The 27,025-nt window shown below is 44.0% G+C and overlaps 1 protein-coding gene across 3 annotated transcripts in view; it reads left to right on the top strand.

Moving 5' to 3' along the window:
* Positions 1-27,025, top strand: part of RFX8 (regulatory factor X8) — an 861,519-nt gene that overhangs the window by 414,419 nt on the left and 420,075 nt on the right. For all 3 annotated transcript variants that reach the window (XM_078658033.1, XM_078658035.1, XM_078658034.1), the window contains exon 11: positions 1,419-1,575. In XM_078658033.1, coding sequence (XP_078514159.1) covers positions 1,419-1,575 — 157 coding nt within the window. The remainder of the gene's footprint in view (positions 1-1,418; positions 1,576-27,025) is intronic.

Below are 27,025 nucleotides of genomic sequence, written 5' to 3'. Positions count from 1 at the left end.
ACAACCCAGCTTTCCCGCCGGCGCTACACGAGGGACCGTTTGCGGTGTGGAGGGAGGGGGGGTGTCGGGCGTTGACCCATTTGTTCCACGGCCGGGACACCCTCACTTTCGCTAATTGTATGAGAGATTATGGGGTCCCCCAGACTGAGCGATTCCGGCATGTTCAGCTGCTACACTGGGCTACGTCACCTGGAGTGATGGAGGCGGCTACGAGACCGCCGACGCCGTTTGAAGCCTTTATTTTGCGGACGTCTGCCATGAAAGGGGCCATCTCCTTCATTTACCGGCTGTTACTTCAATCGACGATAACTCCTCGACCTCGCTACATGGGGCAATGGGAGGAAATGTTGGGGCGAGATGTCTCGGACGCGGAATGGTCGGCGCTGTGGCGCGACTTGACGTCCTTTAATCATTCCTTGCACTTGAGAGAAGCCCACCTCAAAACGGTCATGCAATGGTATATGTGCCCGACTAGGCTTCACCGCATTTTCCCGGGGACCTCGGACAAGTGCTGGAGGGGTTGCGGACTTCTGGGGGATTTCCGCCATATCTGGTGGGACTGCCCGGTGATCCGTCCGTATTGGGAGGAAATCCTTTCCCATATGAAGGACATATTGACTTATCCCATTGATGACTCTATGGCTTGTGTCCTGCTAGGGCTGCGTGATCCTGGCCTCGTCTATCAGACCAGGGCAGATAAAAAGATTTTGTGGCTGTGCCTCGGCGCAGCGAAGCTTACACTGGCTGCGGCCTGGAAGAAGAGGGAGGCTCCGGCGATCTCGTTGTGGCATGCGCGGCTGTGGAGGTTGCTCAGTCTGGAGAGAGTGGCGGACATCTTCTTGGGCCAGTATAAGAATTTCCGATATCAGTGGGGACCTCTGGTTACGTTTCTCTCTAAGGGATTGCCCTCGGCCGTATGTCCGGCCTCTGTGAGATCGATGCACCTCTTTCAAGTGTGAAGTGGATCTGTATGAGTGTTGAGAGAATGGCGTCACCACCGGGGGGGAGGGAGGGGGTGGGAGGGGATTGTTGGTTGTTTGGGGTTTTTGGGCTGTGGAGGATCCACAAATTGACTATCTGCACCGCCTGTATGGAACCTGGAGGTCTGGGGTCCGGCACATTGCGGCACTGGTAGTCTTAGTTGACCCGGCCTACTGATGAGCTGATAGCACATTATGTTCAGTGATCCTCAATGTTATGTTGCCCTGAGCCTGGACTGGATATGCGGTTAATATGCTTGGGTCATTGCTGATGTGCGTACAAGGCTTTTACCTTGCTTTTGGGTACTGTGCGGTTCTCCCGCAGCCCTTTGTTTATTTTCTTATGTACCTCAAAATAAAATAAAAATTTTACAAAAAAAAAAAATTTACAAATGTAGTCACAGCCTCAAATCAACCTTTCTTTTTTCTTCTCTACAGACAACTCGAACAGTTTTGAAGGATATACGCACAGTGTGTGTACTAAAATCTGATTTGTACACTATCATCAGCCAAGGAATTTTTGAAATCCCTAGAAAAACGCGGAAAGTGAATATTCGAAATGTTGAAGAGGTTCACAGCGGCCTGGAAGTGACCTGTAATGTTCTCTTTCTCTCACTTTAGGAGATTCTATACTAATGTAATAATTAGAAATAAGTAAATTACCTGTAACTGTAGCTCACATGCTTGAAACATTTCTTGTCATCCAGGGGATAGCATCTGGCCACATAAAACAGCAGTGGATAACATCAAAAAACCATAAGGTATTCTTTACTTTAGTAGCCAATCTACCTCATTGGATATGACTCACACTCCAACCAGATGTGGAGGTACTCTAAACTCTACTCTCCCCGAAGTCCATTATAGCTTAGATTTTCAAAGCACTTGTGTAAGCAATCTTTATTAGCTGGTGAGTCTCTAAGCGTGGAAGAGGGAGACTTTCGTGAGAATGCATGAATGATGTCAACACTGGAAAACTACAGTTACAGGTAAGTAACTTCTACAGCATTGGATATTTCATTAAACCACATGCATGAATCAAAATAGTCAGCAGAATGTACAGTAAGAAATAACACAAACGGGAAGAAGAGGGCTCACCTTTAATAAAAATGGCTATGTAGAACTGCTTGTACAGCTGCAGACTCCCTCCCCCATTCTCTGCCCAGTCACTGGTGCTTGGTGAAACTGTCATCTATTCCATGTTGCTGCTCTACAGATGTCAATCCATGGAACCCTGGGATACAGGGACAGGGTCACTGTGACACCACTTATGGAATGAGCCCTGACACCAGAGGACAAAGGTCTGGTAGGCTTCCTGTGCCAAAATGTGATCGCTGCCAAGATCCATCTAGCAATAATTAGTTTGGCTTGTAACCAACGCCTTTCAGGATACCCAGAAAAACTAAGAGGTGTTCTTGTTGTCTGTTGGAACACGTTTTTGCAATATTAAACCTTAAATGTCTGGTAACCAGAGTGCATTGCTGTTTCTTTGGAAATACTGGAATAAAAGATTTAGGACAACAGGTTTGTTCGGATGAGTCATGCTGAACGTCTTGTGTAAAAATTGGATTTGTTACATTACTCTCTCTCGAGCTTTCTAGTCAAAATGGCAAGGGAATTTGGCGTACAGACAGAAGTAGGTGCTATACGGTAGACTGCATCCATGCCTTATTTCTCTGTCAGGAGGTACTATGCAGGGTGAAGTCAGTAGAGGAACCACATAATCCACTTTTTGATGTCCAAGGCAGCAAATCTGGGTGTTATCAGATCCCCTGCATTAAAAAAAAAGCCTAGGTACTGTTGTTGGTGCAGAAGCCTGATTTTGCATAAGCGTCTTCCCCTCCAATCAGCCATGGTCCACAACAGGAAGGCCAACAGCACAATAAGCAGAGACAGTGGTAACCAGAACGCTTCTAGAGAAAGGAAGATAGAAATGTTAACAGATAGGGGATACAGTCTCCCCAAAAAATACTTCGACACAATAGGCTATCCCATACCCAGAAGTAAAATCAGAGTTGGGTACGCGAGGAAGCGAACCCTGCTTAAAAAGATCTTTAAATGTTGTTTGTTAGACCCTCATCACTTTATTAGTGACATGCTTCATCATCGGGCTCACCCTCATCCCTAGAAACCAGAATGGGCTCAATCATATTTGAGGGAGCACTTTGGATATAATCACAACTAGGGTCTTAAGAAAAACATACAAATATCTTGAACAATCCATGTATTTCTTTAATGTGTTTGTTCAGGTATGTATAAAAGAAGGTACGCAGGATTAATTCAGGGATATAATGTCCCTCTACCCTCTAAATGTGTTACCATGTTTCAGCCCTACTCTACAAGGATTCTGTGTTCCAGGTATTTCATCAGAACTATCAAGGTACCCTGGAATTTCTTTTGTATGTTGAGGAAAATTGTCAACCCATCTGCAGTTGACGGGACAAACAACACTTAGCGCATTCACTTGCAGGTATAGGGTCTTCTCACCCAACTGTAACGACTATTTATCTTGATTCTCTACTTCGGAAGCATATTATGCAACATGGGAAGAGGTGCGGACATGCCCCTGTATTCACACAATAGTCAAGAGAGCCATGTTGCCGCTATAACCTACTTCAGCCCTGTTCTCCTACCGACTTCTCTGCTAACAAACAAAGGCTAAAGGTCTTTTAAATTGGGGTTTGCTTCTTCGCGTACTCAACTCTGAGTATATTTCTGATGTGGGATACCCTATTATGATGGTTAAACCGCTTATGGTGTCCTATGATTAAAGGGAGTGTGGTGTCATAACAATACGCCACCAAGGACTGTGTTCTCCCAATAAATACACTGGCTTATACATCCTAGGCTGCTACCATGGTACTCTTCTTCATATTATTGAGTGTAATGTTTTTTGTAGTGGAGATTATGCTGCCACCAGGCATGTCTTCATCCTCAGCTTGACAGGATTAAGGATGGACTTACGGCGAGTATTGATCATGTGGTTATAGATTACTGTAATCGTCTTAATATTTAACGTCAGCTGTGCTGTAAGTAGATTCAAAGGAATCATTGTCACAAGACACATCATCTCCTGCTTCAATGTCTGCTTCAAATTTTCTCTTGAGGCACCTGCGACACCTTTCTCAGTGACATGAGCACTGGCAAAACCATGGATGGAATACCCAAAGCGATCTAGGTGCTGGAAATCCAGGTAATGGCTCAGTCAAAGATGGCCTTCTTGTCGATGAGGGTGGCATTGATGGCAGTCGTGATCATGAGGTCATTAACAGGAGTACTGTTGATGATATCACAAAGGTAACTAAAGGTGCTGATAATTAGGTGGCCTTCATCAGTGGAAAAGGTGTCTGTGACAGTGCCATCATCAATAGAGTAATCGACTGTGGTGCAGTCTTGTTGACAATGATTTAATTGACAGTTGTGTCTTAGTCAATGAGGGTCAGGTTCATTCTTCATTCAAACGAGAGGTTATGGCTTCATGTCCAATAATGTAGAAGGCATAGATGATGTGTTCATCAATGGCGACTCCATCGGCAGGTACTTGAACAGGCCTCTATCTGAAGTATGACTCTTCTGAGGAAGCTTAGATGTTTATGGGCCTGATATTTTAGGCAACTTGAAGAGAGAGTTCTCTTGAGACAATCATCTGTACCTGAGGTTGGCTCTCTTGTGGCTTTTTAGAGTCAGATTGTGATTATACATCAGAAGACAGTGCCTGTCCTTTTTAAATCTGCGTAAGACTCTTTCTATGTCCTGAAATGTTTTGTCAAGAATTATCAGCAAATTTGCATACTTTAGGCTTATGATGCGGATGCAGGCAATATATAGATTTATGTAGATCATCCAAATGTAGCTGCTTTTTTTACAAGCTCTTTCAGGTTTCTCAGACAGAACTCCATGGAAACTCCCTCCACACACAACATGCAATAGAAATCGAGCTGTGGTGACCTCTGGGGAGAGTTGAGTTCCGAGCTACTCTACCTTATAGTCTAGTGGTTGGGCCATATTAAATGAGGTGGATAAGCTACAAAGGCAATATCTTTTAATCTGTTGTTTTTTAGAGGGCCTGGAAGTTCTGCAGAGAGAGCTATCAAGCCACTTTCTTGCGGCTCATTTAATCTGCATTGCCTACATCCCAGTAGGCCACTGCTTCTAAACGAGGCAGTCATCGTGGAATGGCATTATCCAGACTGAATCATTGTTTTACTGTTTTAAGATGTGTGCCAGGCTTGAAAGCAGCATGTTGGCCCTCTAGGATCAGTACAGCAATGATACATTATGCACAATACCATTCCAAGATGCCCTCCCACTGCTATATTCATTTTTTTGCTTATTTTTATTGCAAGCATAGGTCCTCATTTACGTGGTAGTGTTTTCTCTTTTCTAGTTTTATTCTTTTAATCTCTGGATTGTAGATTGGTGAGTTGGTGAGTGCAAGAATGAGTCAATGGTTAGCCGAATCAATGCATGATAACTGTGATGTGTGACAGCATACCTGTATGATGAGTTAATGAGTGCCTAAGCTCACCAGTAACTGACAAAGCACTTTCAGTTACAATCAAGACCAGTTGGAACCATGTCTGTGTTTGCTGCTGCTGATGATTTTTGTATGCACCTTAAATGTTGGCCAATGAGGCCCAATAAAATCACATTGAACTGTAAATATATCAGTAATTTTCTCATCTAGCCAGAACAGGTCAAGTTTAGCAACTGCACATCCTTGTTAGGGTTATTGCTGTGCTTTATAAATAAATAAAGAAATAAATAAACACCATAACTCAACTGAGCAAAATGTATAGCAAAGGTACATAGGGGCATATTACCAAGGGCCTATATCGCCGCTTTAGCTGGACTTTTTCCCGCTAAAGCAGCGATAATTTGATCGCCCTATTACCTAGCTGTCGCTAACACCAGTTAGCGACAGCTAGTAGGCGATAGCGAGCATCTTGGGGCCCACTTTGCATGTCAGCGATATTTATCGCTAATGACATGCAAAGTGGGCGTGCCAAGATGTTAGCGACTGAAAACAGTTGCTAACATCGCTATCTCCTATTACCTACAAAGGCGTAGTTTTGGAAATATTCGCGCTAAGCGCGAATATCTCCAAAAGCTAACACCTGCCCAGGGCAGTTCTTAGCTATGTTATCCAATGGGAGGTGGATAACATGGCTAAGAGCATTGTCATGATAATGTGTGAATATCGCTGTATTTCCAGCGATATTCACGCATTTCGAATGATTTTTATCGTTTCTGAGATAAACCTTGATGATAGCAAGGTATCTCAGCAATAAAAATCGTCGTAGCGCGGCGATAAAATTATTCACGCTAACCCTGCTTAGCGATAAATATCGCTATTTCTAGGTAATATGCCCCATAGTATTTTGGAAAGACTGACCTGTTCCAGCTACCTGCTTAATATGTCACTCGCTGCTTCTGCATTTAAGAGCGCATGCCTTAATTAAATTAATATTTATTTCCTATACATTTTTGGATACTGAATTGTCAATTAATATTTTCAACCCTTAATTAAAAGTACCCATAACATCATCTTTATTTTAGCAACAATATAGGCCCGAACTGCTAATCTGAAAACTTAATTAGCTACATGCTTTCCAGTATTTTTTAATATCAAGAACATTTCTAGACTTCCTACTCTCTATGATGATCTGGGTTATGAAAGATTTATCAGATATGTCTACCAATATTTAAGACAAATCATCAGCTACATTTATATTTCAACCACATAAAACTTATAGGATGGACAGTCGACCAAAGCACAAATACAGCACCTGTACCGTTAATCACTAAAGCATTTTATATCGAATAATATTGAACATCTTTGTGTGCATTTCTCCGTATGCACCTCCTGTCCAAGGGTGCCCCTTCACAAGGAGATATGAAACAACAAAGCAGAGTTGAAGCTGCACCACAGATAAGCAAACATATATATAGAATGTAAAACAAGCAATCAAATATGGCACTTCTATATAAATTGTAACAACGGAAGCCTTACTACGAGCAAGGTCAACCACTGAGCACTCTTAGTGCGTCAGAGCGCTTTAAAGTTCATTAATCATTGTACTCCGAAGTAGTATTCAAAAGATCATCTTTTATTCAGAGTTGAATTAGTTCGTATTTTCACTCAAGGTATTGGTTTATCACAATCCATCATATTTCATCATATGGGTGTATTTCTTTTAGCATCAAAGTAACCAAAGGTCCGAACATGAAAACATTTCGAAAAGAGCTCCGTAGTGTTGTTATCCCCAATGCATTTCGTGCACAGCACTTCATCAGGGGGGAATCTGTTAAATAAATCATAGAGAAAATATATATGTATCGCTATATTTAAGGAGAACGGAATTACAATAAAAGGTCTTCAGAGGTAGCCAAACATAAACACCCAAAGTGCAGGTTACCAGGAAAGAAAAAATTATAAATTAAGTAGAAAAAAGTACAAAAAGTGTGACACGTAGAGGATAGTTAATGTGCTCTAAATATACTCAAAATATACGCGTGGGACGAAAGATGAGAATGCACTATGTAGTTGGTAAGTGTCACTGCTGAGGTTAATATTATGTTTATTGGTAAGCGATGTAACGTAATACCGAAACTTACTTGCTACCATTTGTTCTGTAATTTCGAGGCACAATTAGATTTATCACAGCACATCCGTTATTTACGCGCCCTCTCCTGCACGAGTGGTTAGGAAGTCTCTTATATTTCTCACCATCAGGTTTAACCTTTCCTACATATGCACCTTTCGTATTTACAGTGAGTTCACGTTCTTGCACGTTCAGTATCACTCAGCATTCGTTGTATGTCTTCTTTTTTCCTTTCACAATCTCCGTCCAAAGAGTGCATTCTCATCTTTCGTCCCACGCGTATATTTTGGTAACCTGTACTTTGGGTGTTTACGTTTGGCTACCTCTGAAGACCTTTTATTGTAATTCCTTTCTCCTTAAATATAGCGATACATATATATTTTCTCTACAATTTATTTAACAGATTCCCCCTGATGAAGTGCTGTGCACGAAATGCATTGGGGATAACGACACTACGGAGCTCTTTTGAAATGTTTTCATGTTCGGACCTTTGGTTACTTTGATGCTAAAAGAAATACACCCATATGATGAAATATGATGGATTGTGATAAACCAATACCTAGAGTGAAAATACGAACTAATTCAACTCTGAATAAAAGATGATCTTTTGAATACTATTTCGGATTACAATGATTAATTAACTTTAAAGCGTTCTGACGCACTAAGAGTGCTCAGTGGTTGACCTTGCTCGTAGTAAGGCTTCCATTGTTACAATTTCATAGCACCCCACGGACCAGGAGGTGATCCCCCTGAGCACCTACAAGAAAGTTTACTTATATACATTCTACTACAACTCCGATTAATTACTTAACCACGATAGTGAGTGCAGCGGCTCCTGCTTGCACACTTCTATATAAATAACAATGTAAATGCGATCCATATGTCAATTTCTTCTTTAATTGAGGTATTTTCCATTCATAAAAAACCATCAGCCAATGCGTTTCGTCCATTTAAACATTGGACTTCTTCAGGGCAGTAAGATTATAAGGCGCCTGTGCCAATCACAAAGGTGCACCTTAGTTAGTGGCACTTGTCAAATGCATATGCCAATTATGGCATCTGGATAGAACTGAAGGAACAGTCCAAGCAAAGAAGCAAATAGAATCAAATGTCCAATAGGCAGTATGATAGTATTAATCATATAGGTGATGTCATAACCAAATAACGAAGGTAGACGTTCAAGTCCAAAACAGTAAAAAATATTGATGTTAAAAATATTGAGTGAAAAATATAGACAAGAAAAATATCAACTCCTATACTTAAACAGGGAAGTACAAAAATATTGACTAAAAAATATCGATGTAAAAAAATAGATGTAGAAAATATCGACTTTTGTATGAATATAAAATAAAATAATATATATTAAATACATTAAATATTGAGTATAATATTAATAAAATAAATTTAATATACATTTTAATAAAATAACATAAATAAACGTAATAAAAAATAAACACACAGACATAATAATTTCTACATATATATTTACTTTAAAACAATTATTAAACTATAATTTTTAATTTATGTTAAAAGTTTACAGTAATATGAAAAATTCAAATATATAGTAATGATTTAAAATATAAAAAAACACAAATCTACAATAAATAAAACATTAAAATATTAGAAAAATATAAAAAAATTAATTTCACCATACTCTCAGTGCAACAGTAAGGAAAGTGTTGGAGAACAAAAGGGTAAAAATAACTATTCCCACTCCAGTGAGTGCAATAGTAGGGTAAGTGTTGGATAGCAGATAAATTAAATTTACTATTCCAACTCCAGTGAGTGCAACAGTAGAGAAATGTTGGATAGCGGAGGGGTTAAAATTACTATTCTCACTCCAGTGAAAGCAACATTAGGGAAAGTGTTGGACAGCGGAGGGAAAAAAATGACTATTCCCACTCCAAAGAGTGCAACAGTAGGATAAGTGTTGGATAGAGGAGGGGTAAACAAATGTATTCCCACTCCAGTGAGTGCAACAGTAGATAAAGTGTTAAAAAGCAGAGGGGTAAAAATTACTATTCCAACTCCAGTGAGTGCAACAGTAGAGAAAGTGCTGGATAGCAGAGGGGTAAAAATTACTATTCCCAACCCAGTGAGTGCACCAGTAGGGAAAGTGCTGGATAGCAGAGGGGTAAAAATTACTATTCCCACTCCAGTGAGTGCAACAGTAGGGAAAGTGCTGGACAGCGGAGAAGTAAAAATTACTATTCACACTCAGTTTAAAAAAAATGTATATATTAAAAATTTTAAAAATGTAAAAAATAAATAAACAATATTTAAAAAAGCAAATATATTAAACTTATAAAAAGAACACATATTTTAATATTAATTACACATAAAAACCTACAAATGTTATATAAAATAATAAGCACTTTTATAAAATATAATTCTTCTAAACTAGAAAATATTTATTAAAACATAAATGTATTTATTTTATTTACTACCCTATACCATCACACCAATAACAAAACACTCCAACATTTTTAATTAGATGTAATGTAATGTAATGTAAAATGTAATGTAAAAACAATTTATAAAGCGCAACATACACCGGTCGGTTTCTTGGCGCTGTTCATTAAATCAGAAGGAGACATAGAAAGAAGGGCAAGGGAGCAAGGGAGCTTATGTGTAAGCACCGCGGAAGAGGTGAGTCTTTAGGAGAGACCTGAAGTGAGGGTAAGAGGGGGAAAGTCTAAGTTCCAGGGGGAGAGAGTTCCAGAATGAGGGGGCCAGAAAAGAAAATCTGAGGCCTCCGTGCTTTTTGCGTCTGAACCTGGGCGTCTGAAGGAGAGCATGGTGGGAGGATCGAAGGAGTCTGGAAGGGACGTACGGGTGCAGAAGCGACGAGATGAAAGAGGGGCCGATGCCGGCCAGGGATTTGTGAGTCAAGCAGCCTAGTTTGAATTGACAACGCTCTGATACAGGAAGCCAGTGCAGGGCACTAAGTAAAGGACGGACGTGGTGATGTTTGGGTTGGTGGTAGATGAGGCGTGCTGCCTGATTCTGTATCATCTGAAGTCTTTTGATTTGGTATTGTGGGATACCTGCGTACAAGGCATTGGCATAGTCAACCCGAGAGATGACTAATGCCAGCAACGTCAGGGTAAGGGCTTCGGTGGTCAGAAAATGGGCAATTTTGCGAATTTTTCTGAGCTGGTGGAAGCAGGAAGACACTGTAGCACTGACCTGATGTTGCATGGAGAGATCATGAGAAATGTAGACCCCCAAGCTTTTGACCTTGTCAGCAGGGCGGGGGGAGGGGCCAAGGGCAGGGGGCCAGAAAGTGGAGTTCCAGGGGTTGGATGGGCCTCCGACAAGAACAAGCTCCGTCTTGTCGGGATTAAGTTTGAGATGGTGAGTGCCCATCCAATTGCTGATATGACAGAGGGTAGACTGGAAGTCCTGAGCCGCATCCTGCGAGGAGTCAAGATTGAAGATGAGCTGAATGTCATCTGCATAGTTAAATGCAGTGACATTCCTTCCCCGGAGGGAGCGGATCAGGGGGGTAAGGTACAAATTAAAAAGAAGTGGGGACAGAGACGAACCCTGTGGCACACCGCAGGTGAGTTTCATCCTGTCAGCCGAAAAATGGGAGAGTCGGACAGATTGGTGGCGGTTCGTCAGGAATGAGCGGATCCAGTCAAGGGCCGTCCCTCCGATACCAGCCTCTTTGACACGGTCGACCAAGATGGTGTGGTTGACCGTGTCAAAGGCCGCCGACAGGTCCAGAAGAATCAGGGCTTGGTGGGTGTTAGAGTCAGCGCCTCTGCGGAGTTCCTCCATTACAGAGAGAATGACCGCCTCTGTCGAATGGGCGGGTCTGAACCCGGCCTGCTGGGGGTCCAAGAAGTTGGAGTCCTCAATAAAAGAACTGAGGATACTAGTTACGTACGTCTCGAGTGCCTTGCTTAGGTAGGGTAGAAGGGAGATGGGGCGGAAGTTGCCCATGACCGTAGGGTCGGCAGTGGGTTTCTTTAGAATGGGAACTACCTCTGCGTTCTTAAATTGGCTGGGGACCTCTCCGAGCAGGAGAGAACTGTTCAGGAGGGCCAGAGGAGAAGTGGGGCAGGCTGAGAAAGCGGCCTGGAGAATTGCGGGGGGGGGCAGCAGTCTGTGGGGGAGCCAGAGGAAACTTTGTTAAGCAGGGCAATGAAAACGTCTTCTGATAGGGGGGGGAACTGAGTCAGAGAGTGAGAGTTGGTGGAGGGAGCAGCCTCAGTGAGGGGTATAGTCAGGGGTATGGAAGAGATACTATTTTTGATTTTGCTAATTTTTTCTATGAAGAAGCAGTTGAGGGAATCGCAGAGTGCCTGAGATGGAAGGGGTTTGATGGTCACCCTATCTGGATGTGAGAGTTCTTCTACAATGGCGAAGATGTCTTTTGATTTTTGCGCAGAGTTGAGGATTTTGGTGGAAAAATAGGTGGTTTTGGTGGCAGAGATTGCTCGTTTATATTCTCCCAGTAATTTTAGAAAAGGTGGTTTTTCTAAGGGATCATAACTTCTACGCCAGCAACGCTCGGCTTGGCGGAGACCGAGTTTTAAAGATTTAAGGTTGTCAGAGAACCAGCGATGTGCGTCGTGAGGGCGCTTGGTTCTAATTAGCTTGAGGGGGGCGACCTTGTCACTCGCGGATTCTAGCCAATTAACGAGTGCAGCTGCTTGGGAATCGATAGAACCAGAGCTGGGCGGAGCTGACGAAGTTAGAGAGGTAAGGAATAAGTCAAGGTCTGCTTTGTTCCAGTTTCTAGCCAAGAGGCTAGTGCCTCGACTGCGAGGGGGAGGGACCAGGAGGAGGAAGGAAATTAGGTGATGGTCTGACCAGTGACAAGGTGTGATCATGAGTGACTTAATATCGAGATTATAGGTCCACACTTGATCTAAAATATGGCCCTTGGAGTGAGTGGGTGAATGAACGTGTTGAAGACCATTGAGTCCAGTTAATAAGTCAGTAAAAGCCAGAGATTGTATTGTATTTCCATAGTTAACATAATTAATAATCAATTAAAAAAAATTATCAATAAAAAACTAATACACATTAATTGACTACACACACTTCAACACTATAATATCCACAACATACACCTAAATTAAACTATAAAATAATAAAACACAATGAAAACTTCTTTTACAATTAAAACTATTACTATTAATAACTAATAATAAAATGTATTTAAAACTTGTCCTTTATCCCTTTAAAAGTAAAAACAACACACACACAAAAATAAACAAGTACCCAAAATAAATATCAAATAATTAACGTTAATTGACAACTATATATTAATTAATTAAACACAAATCACTTACCACCCTTTACTCCTATAATCATCACACCACACACCTGAAATTAATTATACAGTTAACATAATTAATTACCAATTAATTAATTAAAATTAATTAACAACCAATTCATGTATCAATTAAACAATATTTACTTACCACCCTTTACACCTATAAACACAACACACACCTAAAATAATTACACAATTACCATAATTAATTACAAATGTATTAATTAAAATTAATTAACAACCAATTATTCATTCATAAATTAGAAATAAATTACTACCCACCCTTTACACCTATAAACACCACAACACACACTTAAAATTAATTACACAACTACCATAATTAATTACCAACTAATTAACTAAAATTAATTAACAGCCAATTATTAATTCCTAAATTAAAAATAAATTCCTTCTCACCCTTTACACCTATAAACACCGCAACACACTCCTAAAATTAATTATACAATTACCATAATTAATTACTAAAGAATTATTTAAAATTAATTAACAACCAATTATGAATTACTTAATAATAAAATCCTTTACACATTTAACAATTAAACAAATATTAATAAATAGAAAACAATCTATACATTTAATATATTTAAATTACTTCCCACCATATTCCCCTATAAACCCACAACCTGCTACAGAACGAAAAATGCCAAATTTAAATAAAACAATAATTAATAACTTCTAAAAATGTAATACATATATTAAAAATACAAATAATTCTTATACAAAAAAACCTACATATAAACTATATACTAAAATACATAACATTAATAAAAATACAATATTTTTAACAACTATATTTTTGCAAATGATATTAAACACTTCAATATTTTTAAAATCTATATTACTTACCCTAAGTCAACATTCTTGACCACAATATTCTTGCTGGCGATGTTTCTGAACCACAAAATTAATGACTTGATATTTGTGCAATTCGATATTTTTTACTCAATATTCTGTCTCTGCACCATACAATGTCTGAAGAAATTTAAGGGGCTTTTTTAGCGACTTAAGGAGGACTGAAAGACAAGTAGCCATAATAGCACTCACTTGTGGTTTAAATGATAAGTCTGTATCAAATTTGATCCCTGGGTTTTTGGCAACAGGTGTAGGAGTTGGGGGTTCCCCAAGTTCAATTGTCCAAAGTCCCCCAAGATCCAGAGGAGATGTATTTCAAAAGACCAGAAGCTCAGACTTCTCAGAGTTCACTTTGAGATAGCTACTGCACATCCACCTTGCAACAGCAGGGAAGCAACCATGGACATTTTTACAACTGTGTTATCTATTTGTTGAAAAGCTAACATCAATTGTCTGTCATAAGCATAGGATGAAATTTGAAATCGTCATGTCTCAACTTCCTGAGCCAACAGGACCATATAGATAATGAACAACGCAGGACTGAGTGCTGATCCCTGCGGTACCCCATATCTCATTTCTTTATTGCTCAGCTTATAAGGTGGTAGATAGACAGCCTGTTTCCTTTCAGATAGAAAGATTGTAGCCACAGTCTAGCCCACAATTCAAGCTGTTTCCAACCTCTCATGGAGGATCTATTGGGATGCTGTATCAAAAGCTGATGAGAGTTTTAAAAGAATGACCACTGCATGGGTCCGCTAGCAGATATCGTCAGACCCCACATCATCAACATCATTTCCTACACCAAGGACACTCAGTTCATACTCTCACTCTCAGCGGACCCGACCAGGATGAAAACCAACTTCCGGAACTGCATGAAGAACGTTGCAACCTGGATGAAAGACAACTGCCTGAAGCGCAACACAAACAAGACCAAAGTGCTGATTTTTGGCAGCCAAACCTCCCTCTGGAACTACTCCTTGTGGCCAGGGGAACTCAGACGTACCTCCAATCCGAAAGACCACACACGTAACCTCTGCATTATTCTGGACAGCAAACTCTCCATGAAACGGCAGGCCAATGCCATCTTCTTATCTTGCTTCCACACCTCTGCATGCTCTGCAGAATCTTCAAATGGCTTCCTATAACCATCAGGAAAACAGTGACCCAGGGCCTCATCACCAGCCCTCTGGACTATGGCAACGCACTCTATGCAACCACCACCAGCGAACTCTTGGAAGACTCCAGATGATCCAGAACGCAGCAGCCAGACTGATCCTCAGCCTGCTCAAATGGACCCTCATTACCCAGGACTCGAGAGACCCCGACTGGCTCCCCATCCAGAAAAGATGCCAATTCAAGCTTATAAACCATTCCTACAAAGCCCTCCATGACCAAGGGCTGGCATACATGAACCACTGCCTGAACTTTCACCAACCATCCAGAAACCTCCACTTTGTTCACCTAGCCCTCACACAGACACCACACATCTGCCGCTACCACACCTGAGGACTATTCTCCCACACGCCACCAAATCCTGGAACGCCCTTCCCCTCCAACTTCGAACGTCTTCCTCATTGGCATACTACAGGAAGGGACTAAAGACCTGTCTCTTCGACTGAGACCCGCAGCCCAGTGCTTGAATACCCTGATAAGCTGCACTATACAAGTAGTGATTGATTGATTGATTGACAGTTTTTTTCCCAAGGTTGAGGTGAGCTCTGATTAATTCAGTAACCTTTAAAAGAACTACTTCTGATGGATACATCTGCCGTGTGGATTCCTCACCTTGTGAATATCCCCTTGCGTTAGCAACATTCGGAAATTCTTTTCGTAGCTTCGCGCCGACGTGGACTTGGACGTCATAGAGGCACGGCATCGCTCGCGACTCTGCTGACGTCACCGACGCCTATAATAGGCCCACGCCAGCGTGATGACATCAGTTCCCTTTTTTCTGCGTCGTCGGCGCTAACGGTTTGGGAATCTCAGTAGCTATACTGTGACTTTGTTTAGTTTCTCTGTGTTTCCTGCTTCTTTGTTTCGATAGGATGTCGAAGAAGACCGGTTTCAAGCCCTGCAGGGAGTGCGGAAAAATGATGTCCATCACGGATCCGCACGAGGACTGTATTTGGTGCTTAAGCTCCGATCACGACGTGGATGGATGTTCATCATGTCGTAAGATTAATCCGAAGACCCTGCGGGAGAGGGAGACCAAGCTTCTTGTGGCAAGACTTAAGGCCGACAAGGGTAAGAAAACATCAAGATCTCACTCGAGGAAGACCAAGATGAAGTCGAGGTCGAAGTCGAGGTCCCGATCTCGTGAGGGTGCGGCCTCGAAATCTTCTTCGGAACATGCTTCAAGGTCAAGGAAGAAGCACAGGAAGAGGAGACATGAGTCTCGATGTCACTCGGGTGAGAAGTCGGACTCGAGGTCGAGGTCGCCCAGGAGGGTTCATTCGAAGGTGGTCCCGCCGCAGGAGACTTCGGATCATGAAGGTGAGGCTTCGCCTTCGAGGTCGCAGGTTCCCTCTCCGACTCCGGAGCCCAATCCATCTCCGGCGCCTTCTCCGGCTCGAAAGGAGGAAGAGGTAGTCCATGTGGAAGTTGAAGAATCTGCGCATTTTGTTGAGCCGGATTTGATCCCACCTCGAGGTCAGCCTGAGGGTGTTCAACCACCTTTTCCAGTGCAGGGCCAAGACCCTTCAGCGTTCTTGAACGCTATGTATGGTGTGTTCTCAAGGGCGTGGTACCCCTCTGGTGCACCTTCGGGTCCCATGGGTCCTCTGGCATTTAATTTGGGGGTTCCTCATTCATATGCCCCGGCTCCATTCATGCCGTTTATGCCAGCCCCATCGACGCCGTGGCAGTTTCCGGCCCCGCCGAGGTCGTCACCGGCTCGTCCGAAGTCGACGACTCCAATGCCGACGTCGCCTGCTCCGAGTAGACATCATGAGCATACATCTGGGCCATCGAAGTCGGTACCGACGTCGGTTCCGACTCCGTCGGAGTCGTTGATGGATCCGGTGCCGAGGCGTGTAAAGGAGAGGTCCAGAAGAGAAGCTCAACGTCTTTTGGAGGAACAAAGTTATGCCGACTCTCGCCCTGACTTAGAAGAGGGTGAGCTGGGAGAAGATTGTTTTGAAGAGCTGGCTGATGCCAGTGGCCTAGATTTTTCCCCGGAGTGGGAATTGCCCTCAGGACATGATACGCCTTCAAAGGATGTCCAGCCATATCATGTGGTAATGAGGAAGGCTGCGGGACTTTTAAATTTAACATTACCACCAGTTGAATTTAAGTCAAACCTTCCTACAGAAGTTCTTCATTCTCCGAGTTCGGCTGTGGAGCCTTTACTTCCATTTAACGAGGCATTAACTGAGCCCATTATGGAGGTGTGGAAGAAGCCACTCTCTGCTCCTGCTGTATCCAAGAGTGTGGCTAGAAGGTATAGGGTAGCTCCAGAGGACCCTGCATTCTTAACATCTCACCCTTCTTCAGAGAGCCTGGTGATTCAGGCTGCGTGTTCTAAGAAGTCTATAAGTGCTTTTCCCCAAGTTCCTGAGGACAAGGAGGCTAAAAAGCAAGATCAGGTGGCCAAGAAAACTTTCTCATCTGCTAGTATGGCCTTGAAGTCTACAAATGCCACTTGTCACATGGGGAGGTATGTGCACGCACTTATGGACTCAATGCGTGCTTTGGCTCCTAATATCCCTGAGGAGAACAGGAGTGATTTCGAGGAGGTGTTGTCTGACACCCAAGCAGCGGCACGCCAAGTAATTCAGAGCGGTCTTGACACGGCTGATTCTGTGGCTTGGATTATGGGTACTGCAGTTGCTACACGAAGATCGGCGTGGCTAAAGTCCTCGGACTTTTCTGCTGATGTTCAGGCGGCGCTTTTGGATCTGCCTTTTGACGGAGAAGGACTATTTGGCAAGAAAGCGGATACAGCCCTCGAAAGGTTTAAAGATAGCAGAGCTACTGCCAGATCTTTGGGCCTTCAAATTAGAGGTGCTTCCACCAGAAAGTTCAGAGGGTTTGGACGCTCTTCCTTTCGGAACTTTAGACAAGGTCAGCAGCAGCAACAACAGCAGCAACAACAGCAGCAGCAGCAGCAGAACACCTTGTACAGGTCATAAAGGGGGAAGCAAAGGGGTCGTCTTCGAGGGCGTCAAACCTCTTCCTCCTCCACCTCCTCCAACCCCCCAGCCACAGAAAAGCAGCCCTAGATCCGCCATTCAGGATCATGTGGGTTCGGTGGGGGGTCGGCTTACCTACTTTCTACGGGATTGGGAATCGGTTACATCAGATCTTTGGGTTCTCAATCTCGTAGAAAATGGGTATGCCCTTCCCTTTCGGGAATTTCCTCCCAATTACCCTCCTTGCCAAGGTTTTTGCACGGAGGAACATCTGTTGCTTCTGCAGGAGGAAGTACAGACTTTGTTAAGAAAGGGTGCGATAGAGATGGTTCCAGAGCAGGAAAGGGGTCAGGGATGCTACTCCCGGTATTTCCTGATCCCCAAGAAGGATGGCAGACTTCGTCCAATCCTGGATCTCAGGATCTTGAATCTCTATCTGAAACAAGAGAAATTCAAGATGCTCACCCTTGCACAGGTTCTTCAAGCGCTGCTGGAAGAAGACTGGATGGTGTCGCTCGACTTGCAGGATGCTTATTTCCACATCCCAATCCTGAAGTCACACAGAAAATATCTCCGTTTTACGGTGGGATCGCAGCACTACCAGTTTGCGGTCCTTCCGTTTGGTCTTACTACTGCTCCTCGAGTGTTCACCAAGGTGATGGCGGTGGTGGCGGCACATCTCAGGAAGTCGGAGATTCCGGTATTCCCCTATTTGGACGACTGGCTGATCAAAGCAAAGTCGTCGGAGAGAGTGCTCCAGCATCTGCAGGATACAACTCAGTTGTTGTACCGTTTGGGTTTTTCGATAAATGTACCCAAGTCTCACCTGGTGCCCTCCCAGCGCAACCTGTTCATAGGTGCGGTACTGGACACTACTGTGTGTCGTACATTCCCTCCTCCTCAAAGGATTCGCGACATACAGGAAATGATTCCTTTATTCTACAATGCAGCGGTCGTTCCAGTCCTGAAGGTCCTTCGTCTGCTCTGTCTGATGGCTTCATGCATTCTATTGGTCAACCATGCACACTGGCATATGAGGGCGCTCCAGTGGTGCCTCCGCAGGCAGTGGTTTCAACACCGAGGGGATCTCAGGGAGTCAGTGAGGATCTCCAGAGAGGCTGCAGCGGATGTATCTTGGTGGGGCGTGGAAGGCAATCTGTCACAAGGGAAGCCTTTCCATCTGTCTCCATCGGTGGCCACGGTTATAACGGATGCATCCACTTTAGGGTGGGGTGCTCATCTGAGGGATCTGGAGGTCAAGGGTCTTTGGTCTCCAGAGGAAAGGTTGCTTCACATCAACCTTCTAGAATTGCGGGCGATACGTTTGGCGCTCAAGGCCTTCCTCCCTTCCCTTCGCGGTCGGTCAGTGCAAGTCCTGACGGACAACACGACCGCGATGTGGTACATCAACAAGCAGGGAGGAGTAGGGTCGCAGTGTCTCTGCAGAGAGGCTCTGCGGCTCTGGTCTTGGGTTCAGGACCATTGGATTTGTCTGATGGCAAATCATCTGGCCGGGGTTCTGAACGTGCGAGCAGACAGTCTGAGTCGTCAGTTCTCGGCCAACCACGAGTGGAGGCTCCATCCAGAGGTTGTTCTCGACATCTTTCGGATGTGGGGAACTGCTCGGGTGGATCTGTTTGCCACTCGCGGGAATGCTCACTGCCCGTCGTTCTGCAGTCTCCAGTATCCGATGCAAGGAGCCTTGTGGGACGCGTTTCAGTTGAGTTGGGGAAATCAACTCCTTTGCGCGTTTCCTCCCATACCTTTGATTCCTCGGGTTCTGAGGAATATTCGCCAAGACCGGGCCCAAGTCATATTGGTCGCCCCGGGTTGTCCAAGAAGGGTGTGGTACACGGATCTTCTCCACCTCTCCTCTCACCCGCCGCTCCGTCTCCCTCTCAGGGCAGACCTCCTCTCTCAGATGGAGGGGCAGGTTCTACACCCCCACCTCCAGACATTACACCTTCATGCCTGGAGATTGAACGGGGCAACCTGATTTCCTTTTCTCTCCCGCCTGACGTGGTGGATGTCATCTTGTCAGCCAGGCGTGACTCCACTAAGTCCATCTATTCTTATAGATGGTCAAAAGTTGTCACTTGGTGTGGGGAGAAATCTATAGACCCTTTGAGAGCACATTTATCTAATGTTCTCCAGTTTGCCCTTTCTCTGGCGCAACAGGGGCTTGCTGTTGCCACAGTGAAGGGCTATCTTTCAGCGCTGTCGGCATTTCTCTCCTTGCCTGACCAGCCATCTCCTTTTAAATCTCGTGTAGTTTTAAGGTTTTTGAAGGGCCTCACGAATAAGTTCCCTCCTATTCCTTTTATTGTGCCTCAGTGGGACATAAATCTTGTTTTGACCTTTCTGATGGGTGCTCCCTTTGAGCCTCTTCACAAATGTCCCATGAGGCTTTTGACTCTTAAGACAGTTTTCCTCGTTGCAATAACCTCGGCAAGGAGGGTAAGTGAGCTTCAAGCTCTTAGTTCCAAGCCCCCTTTCTTGTCCATTCATGCTGACCGGATGGTTCTTAGGACCAGGGCTGCTTTTCTGCCTAAGGTGGTGACTCATTTCCACCATGGTCAATCCATTACCCTCCCTACCTTTTATCCTCCCCCACACCCTTCTAAGGAGGAGGAGAGATTACACCGTCTGGACCCCAAAAGGGCGGTGTCTTTTTACCTGGACAGATCTAAAGACTGTCGATTGGATGACCAACTCTTCATAGGGTTTGATGGCTGCAAAAGAGGAAGAGCGGTCCATAAAAGAACTTTGTCGAGATGGATCGTCCTCTGTATAAAGATCTGCTACTCTTTGGCCGGTAAGGAACCACCAGAGGGTATAAGGGCTCATTCTACAAGAGCTAAATCTTCGACCTCAGCATTGTGTAGAGGTGTTCCTGTAGAGGACATTTGGAGGGCGGCAACTTGGTCTTCCTTCCACACTTTCGCGAAGCATTACTGCTTGGATTCCGAAGTGAGGAGGGACTGTCACTTTGCACGTTCTGTCCTCCAAGATTTCTTTGTGTAGAAGAGTGGACACCCTCCTCCGGGAGTGGGGACTGCTGTGGGACTCTATTCACAAGGTGAGGAATCCACACGGCAGATGTATCTATCAGAAGAACAAGTTACTTACCTTCGGTAACGCTTTTTCTGGTAGATACAATATCTGCCTGTGGATTCCTCACTGACCCACCCGCCTCCCCGTTGTCTGCTCTTCTATACCAGAGAATCTGTGTTGTAAATATTTTATGGTCAAGGAAAATGTTTTATTTCAATTGTTTTTTTATATTTACTTTGCACTGTGTGTTTTACCTTGGCTATTGTATACTGTGTATACTATGTATATATCTACTGTCATTGGTCCGTCCGTGTGCCTCGAAGGCACGGAAAAAAGGGCGGAACTGATGTCATCACGCCGGCGTGGGCCTATTATAGGTGTCGGTGACGTCAGCGGAGTCGCGAGCGATGTCGTGCCTCTATGACGTCCAAGTCCACGTCGGCACGAAGCTACGAAAAGAATTTCCGAATGTTGCTGACGCAAGGGGATATTCACAAGGTGAGGAATCCACAGGCAGATATTGTATCTACCAGAAAAAGCGTTACCGAAGGTAAGTAACTTGTTCTTCCATACCGTGTAGGATTTCTTTGCTTTCAATAAACTGGATAAGCTGAGTTTTAGCCAGTTTTTCCAGCATTTTCCCAACTGCAGGAAGCAGGGAATTAGGTCTATAATTATTCAAACAAAGTGTATCTGAATTAGATTTTTTTAACAGTGGGGGCAAACAAACTTTTTTCCAAGCTGAGGGAACCTCTCCCTTATCCACCGAAAGATAAAATTGTGTTAAATCTGAGCATTAACAGATGACACAGTCTAAATTAAAATACTTAGGGAACACTGGTCATGGGAAGATCCCAGCCCTAAGAATGGTAGATTCGGAATCTGCTAAAGAAATCTTCCCAAAGCTTAATGCTAATGCTCATCGTCTGATCAAACGGGACTGACCTCAGACACATCTCACCTTTAACATTTTCAAAGTTAGAATAGATATTTTCTACCTTTTTTTTTAAATAATAATGAAAGGTTATCACATAAAGCTTGGGAGGCTAAAATGCTCAGTTTTCCTGCTCTTGGAGAATGGTCAGTTGTTTCAATTTGCTTAGCGAAGACATTGGCTTTCACCTTCTTCATTTTTGCCAACGTTCTTAAGTGCTATTTTATAGGTCCTCTTAACCTTGTATGAATAAGTCTACCTCCATTTCCTTTCCAGCTCTTTACATTTACGTTTCTCTGCTTGTAATGTAGAAGAAAATCAGACGGTGAGGGGGATTTCTTTTCACAGAACCTCCTTTTAGAGGGCCAATTTATCTCCACATTTTAGCTCTATACTTTCCAACTTTCAAACGGGATTCCATCCAGGAAGAGGCACAGAATCTGCTCACATACCCTTCTGGGATGATCTTAAAAACACTATAGACCAGAACGGGGTCACTGCATTACTTCTCCTGGACCTTTCAGCTTCCTTCGACACAGTTGACCATGTCAAATACAAAAACTCTAAGAAGCCGGCATAGAGGTGATTGCTCTCGACTTGATCACATTGTACCTTCAACACAGAACAAACATCATCCATACTCCCCCTTTCTCATCCAAACTATACTTCACAAAAGCAGGGGTCCCGCAAGGCTCTATCATCTCACTTATGCTTTTCAACATCTCATTGAATTCCTTATCGGCAATGATCAATTAATTGTAGCTCAAATGCTATAACTATGCAGATGACACACAAATACTCCCTAAACTGAAAAGCCCCACAGACATTGGAAACTCACAAATGTACAGTTGCCTTAGAGCTGTTTATCAGTGAATGACATGGAGCCACTTCAAATTGAATGCTTCCAAAATGGAAATACTCACATGTGATGATTGGAAAAATTATGACCCACTCAGCGCATGGCCTGACAATCTGAGACCACCTCTTAAAGTATATAAGGAATTACCATGGACTGCAGGCTATCAATGAATGCCCAAGTGGACAAATTAGCAAGATCAAGCTTCACTACTATAAACCCCTGTGATGCATCTTCCCCCACCAGGGATTTCCACACAAGGTCCAGGCTACTACCTCTCTTGGACTGTCTAAACTTGATTACGACAATGGCCTCTACCATGGATCATCTTTATAAACTATCAAAAGACTGCAATGGATTCATAACTCTGCTGCCAGACTGCTCTTACATATAAGGGTCACATGCCCACATCTCCCTTGCCACGAGGCCCTACATTGGTTATGGGTCACCAGAAGATCCACATTCAAACTGCTTTATTAAAGTTTGTAAATCTATATAGTACAGATCATCACCCGTGAGGATATTCAGGCGCTGTCTATGGGCATGGGAGATTAAGTGATTTGCCCAGAATCACAGGAGGTTTTTCCGAGACTCAAACCGGATCCCCAACTCCCGAGTCGGCAACTCTGGCTGCTGCGCCACATCCTCTCTCTCGTACCACCTACAAAGCAATACATGGAATAGTACCGCTTTTCATCAGGAATAAAATCACCAGGTATATTCAACAAAGGAACCTCTGCTCCAGATTGGTAGCTCGCCTTAAAATCTCACCATACAAGGAAAAAACCATAAGTGACACATCCTTCTGTGTTCAAGAAGCCAAACTATGAAACTCATTACCCCTAAACATAAGATCCAAGGAAAACTGTCTTATCTCCAGAAGACTGCTCAAGAGTTGGTTTTTCGCTACATAACTACAATACTCAAACACAAATGTACAGTATATCCCTGTGTTTATAAACATTTAATTTGATTATATGTATGTATCTAGATATTTGTATTTCTTTGTATGAATATGTCTAATAATTATGTTTTTAAATATATAGGTATTCCTTAGGTCTGCGTCACAAATGTACACTTTACCTATGGTTAAAATGTTAATATATTATTCTATGCTTAATATGTATATAGGTCACTGCATGTTTTCATATACGTTATTTGATTAGATCCAATGGTTCTCCATTTATCTATCACAATATATAAATATTATCATAACTATTTATATACAATTGCTTCACAAATGAATTTTTGAAAAAATATTTAATAAAAAAACAAAATGAAAAAAGTAAAAACAAATACACAAATAGATTAGTTTAAAGTAACACAATACTTCAAAGTCTGAGTATAAAATGCAAATTAAATCTTGATGTATGTTACCTTCCTTATACATGTATACTCTCCATGTACACATGCATCTATTTATTAATTACTTTACTCCTACTATAAAATTGAAACAATACAAAAAAATGATAAATAATAAAAAAATCTGAGTCTCTCCAATGCACTACCCTATGTTTCACCCTATACCTCTCTCAATATATCCTCTACCTCCACTCTCTGACTCATCCCAAAGTTCATTCGATGACTGTGATCTGATCTCCAAAATAACCCTTTCTAGACTCTTCCCTCCTCTATCCCTCTTTGCATCACCCAAACCTCATTTTACTACTCTGGTCTCCCAAACAACCCTTTCTTAATTCTTCCCTTACTTATCCCTCCTTAGACTCATCCGAAAACTAATTTTACTACTATGATCTTCTTAATCCCTTTCTAGAGACTCTTCCCTCCTCCATCTCTCCTTTAATCATCCCAAACCTCCTCCTACTACTATGATCTCCCAATAAACACTTCCCAGACTCTTCCTTCTTCTATCCTTCCATTAGCCTTTTCAATCCAACTAACAGATTTACATGTCCACCACTCAAATTAACTCTTAATCCCTATACTAATTCACCACTAATCTCCTTGGGTTCCGGAGTATGGTGCTACTCTCCAAAAAGTGCTTTGACACCTTGTCAGAGGTAGTAAGCACTATATAAATACAATTACAATATATATATTGTTAGAATTGGAGGTCTCTGGTTGGCACAGGTATGCACTTGTGACAAACAGGGACCCTCTCCTCTAGTCAGGGTAAGGGAAGTACCCCTTAAGAATAACCCCTGTTCACCCTTTAGGTTGCGTGGCGCGAGCAGTCAAGGCTAATCCTCAGGGCGCTAAGTCGGTTAAGCATTTATGACCACATACAGTAATATCAAAGACCCACCACAAATGGACACCAGGCGTAAGTTTTGTATCAAAAATACGTAGACTTTATGTAAAAAATATGTTGTTGTAATTCTATCTAGGACCCTAATTCGATATTCCTGATTCATTTTTTTTTTTTTTTTGTAAATATTTTTTATTGCAGCAATATCAGAAAATCATATAGCATGTTCAAACATCTCTCCTTGGTTCTCAGTTGGCTTGTCACCCCTCACCCCAGTATTACACAGCCATTCAGCTCATAACCCGGAGGTTGAGCGGCAATACCACGGTGGGAAAAAAAAATTTCACTGGAGCGTTTTGTTCATGCCCATAGTCACCAAGCGGATGAGGAATGACATGGCTGCTTTTGGTCCTAACATTCCCTTCTCCCTGTCCCAAGTCCAGGTAAACCAGGAGTCTCTTTTCACCCAACTTGAACAACCCCCCCTTCCCCCGCAACACCCTCAACCCCAACTACCCCTCCACCCTCGTCCAGGCCCACCCCTGAATGCCCTCCCACCCCCGCCCAGACCCCCCTCCCCCCCAGGTGTGCCAGAGTATTGCCTAATCATATTCTCAATCCCAACCACAAGACCAGATCCGGAACTTAGCACCAGGATTTATCAGCGACCATTCGTAAGTCTTCACAATGGAACTCAAGGGTAGGGAAGCAGCAAATCAGGTCTAGACCGTCCCCCCGTCTGGTGGGCGCTCCGCCGGAGCCGGACTATGTTCCGGGGAGTCCTCCTCCTCCATGTCCATGAGTGTGAGTCCTAGGACCATCCCCTCCCACGCCCTGGCTCTCTCCAGTGCTGTGTCGTTGCCTGCCCTGAGCGCGGCCCTCAGGCGAACCTCACCCTCACATCTAGCCCATTTATGCAGCTCAGTCCTCCAGCGCCCTATCACGGGGCTCCGGGACGCCTTCCATTGGGACGTGATGGCTCGCTTCGCCAGGATGAGCCCCAAGTCCAGAAACTTGCTAGTGACTTTGTTTTTTGATGTGTGTGGGAACCAGTGTAGTATGCAATGCGCCATGGTGAGCTGCAGGTCCCTTTCCGTCACCTCCCTTAGAACCTCCACTACTTCCTCCCAAAAGGGCCCCAGCTCAGGACAGGACCAGAACATGTGTTGGAAGTCGGCGGGATCTGCCGGGCAACGCGGGCAGGACGCCGGGTGGGCCGGGAAGTATTTATGCAGTTTATCAGGGGTCAGGTAGGCCCTATGCAGGACATAAAAGTGCACCAGCTGGAACCTCGCGTTGCGTGTGCTATTCCGGGCCCCCTCCAGTATACCCTTCCATGCCTCCTCGGGGATCTCAGTCGCCAAATCAGCCTCCCATTTCGCCTTCAGGGCCATCAGTGGAGCGATGGATTCCGAGACCATGCGACGAGACAGGCACGTGACAGCCTTGACCGTCCCCGTCATCATCACGATGTACTGGCAGCCCAGGGACAATGGTGGCTCCGACATGCCCGTTCCCCAGTGTTTGCGGATCGCCGCCGTTAGAGCCGCATGAAGTAGGAAGTCCCCGCCCGCCAACCCAAAGCGGTCCTGGAGGAGATCAAAGGGCAACATCGCCCCGTTTTCGTACAGGTCACCCATGGATGACAGCCCCTGCTGATCCCACCCGTCTAGCCCGCGCCACGAGCCCCCGTGTGGAAGTGCCCCGCAGAGTCCAAGAGGGATCTCAGGTGCGTACGGAATCGCAATACCGCATCTCCGGCGATATCTGTTCCAGCATTTTCGGGCCGTTGCAAACTCCTGAGTGAGGTGGAAATCCCCCATCGGTAGTCCCAGGACGATCCGAGACAGCACTTGGACCGGACCCGCCGGTTCTCCCGATCCGTCTGACCCTCTCCTGGCTCGTGCTACCCATTGCGTCAGCCACTGCAGCTGCGCCGCCAAGTAGTAGAGCTCGTAGTCCGGCACTGCCAGACCGCCATCTGTTCTAGGGCGGAGAAGTGTGGCGTGGGCCACCCTGCGCCTGCCCGCCCCCCACAGAAAGCCGATGATCATCGATCGCAGCCGCCGAAAGTAGCTCGCCGGGATCCAGATC

This window comes from Lissotriton helveticus, chromosome 8 (genome assembly GCF_964261635.1).
Source record: "Lissotriton helveticus chromosome 8, aLisHel1.1, whole genome shotgun sequence".
Taxonomy (NCBI): domain Eukaryota; kingdom Metazoa; phylum Chordata; class Amphibia; order Caudata; family Salamandridae; genus Lissotriton; species Lissotriton helveticus.
The sequence above is the reverse complement of the archived record's forward strand: the minus strand, read 5'-3'. Positions and strand labels throughout refer to the sequence as shown.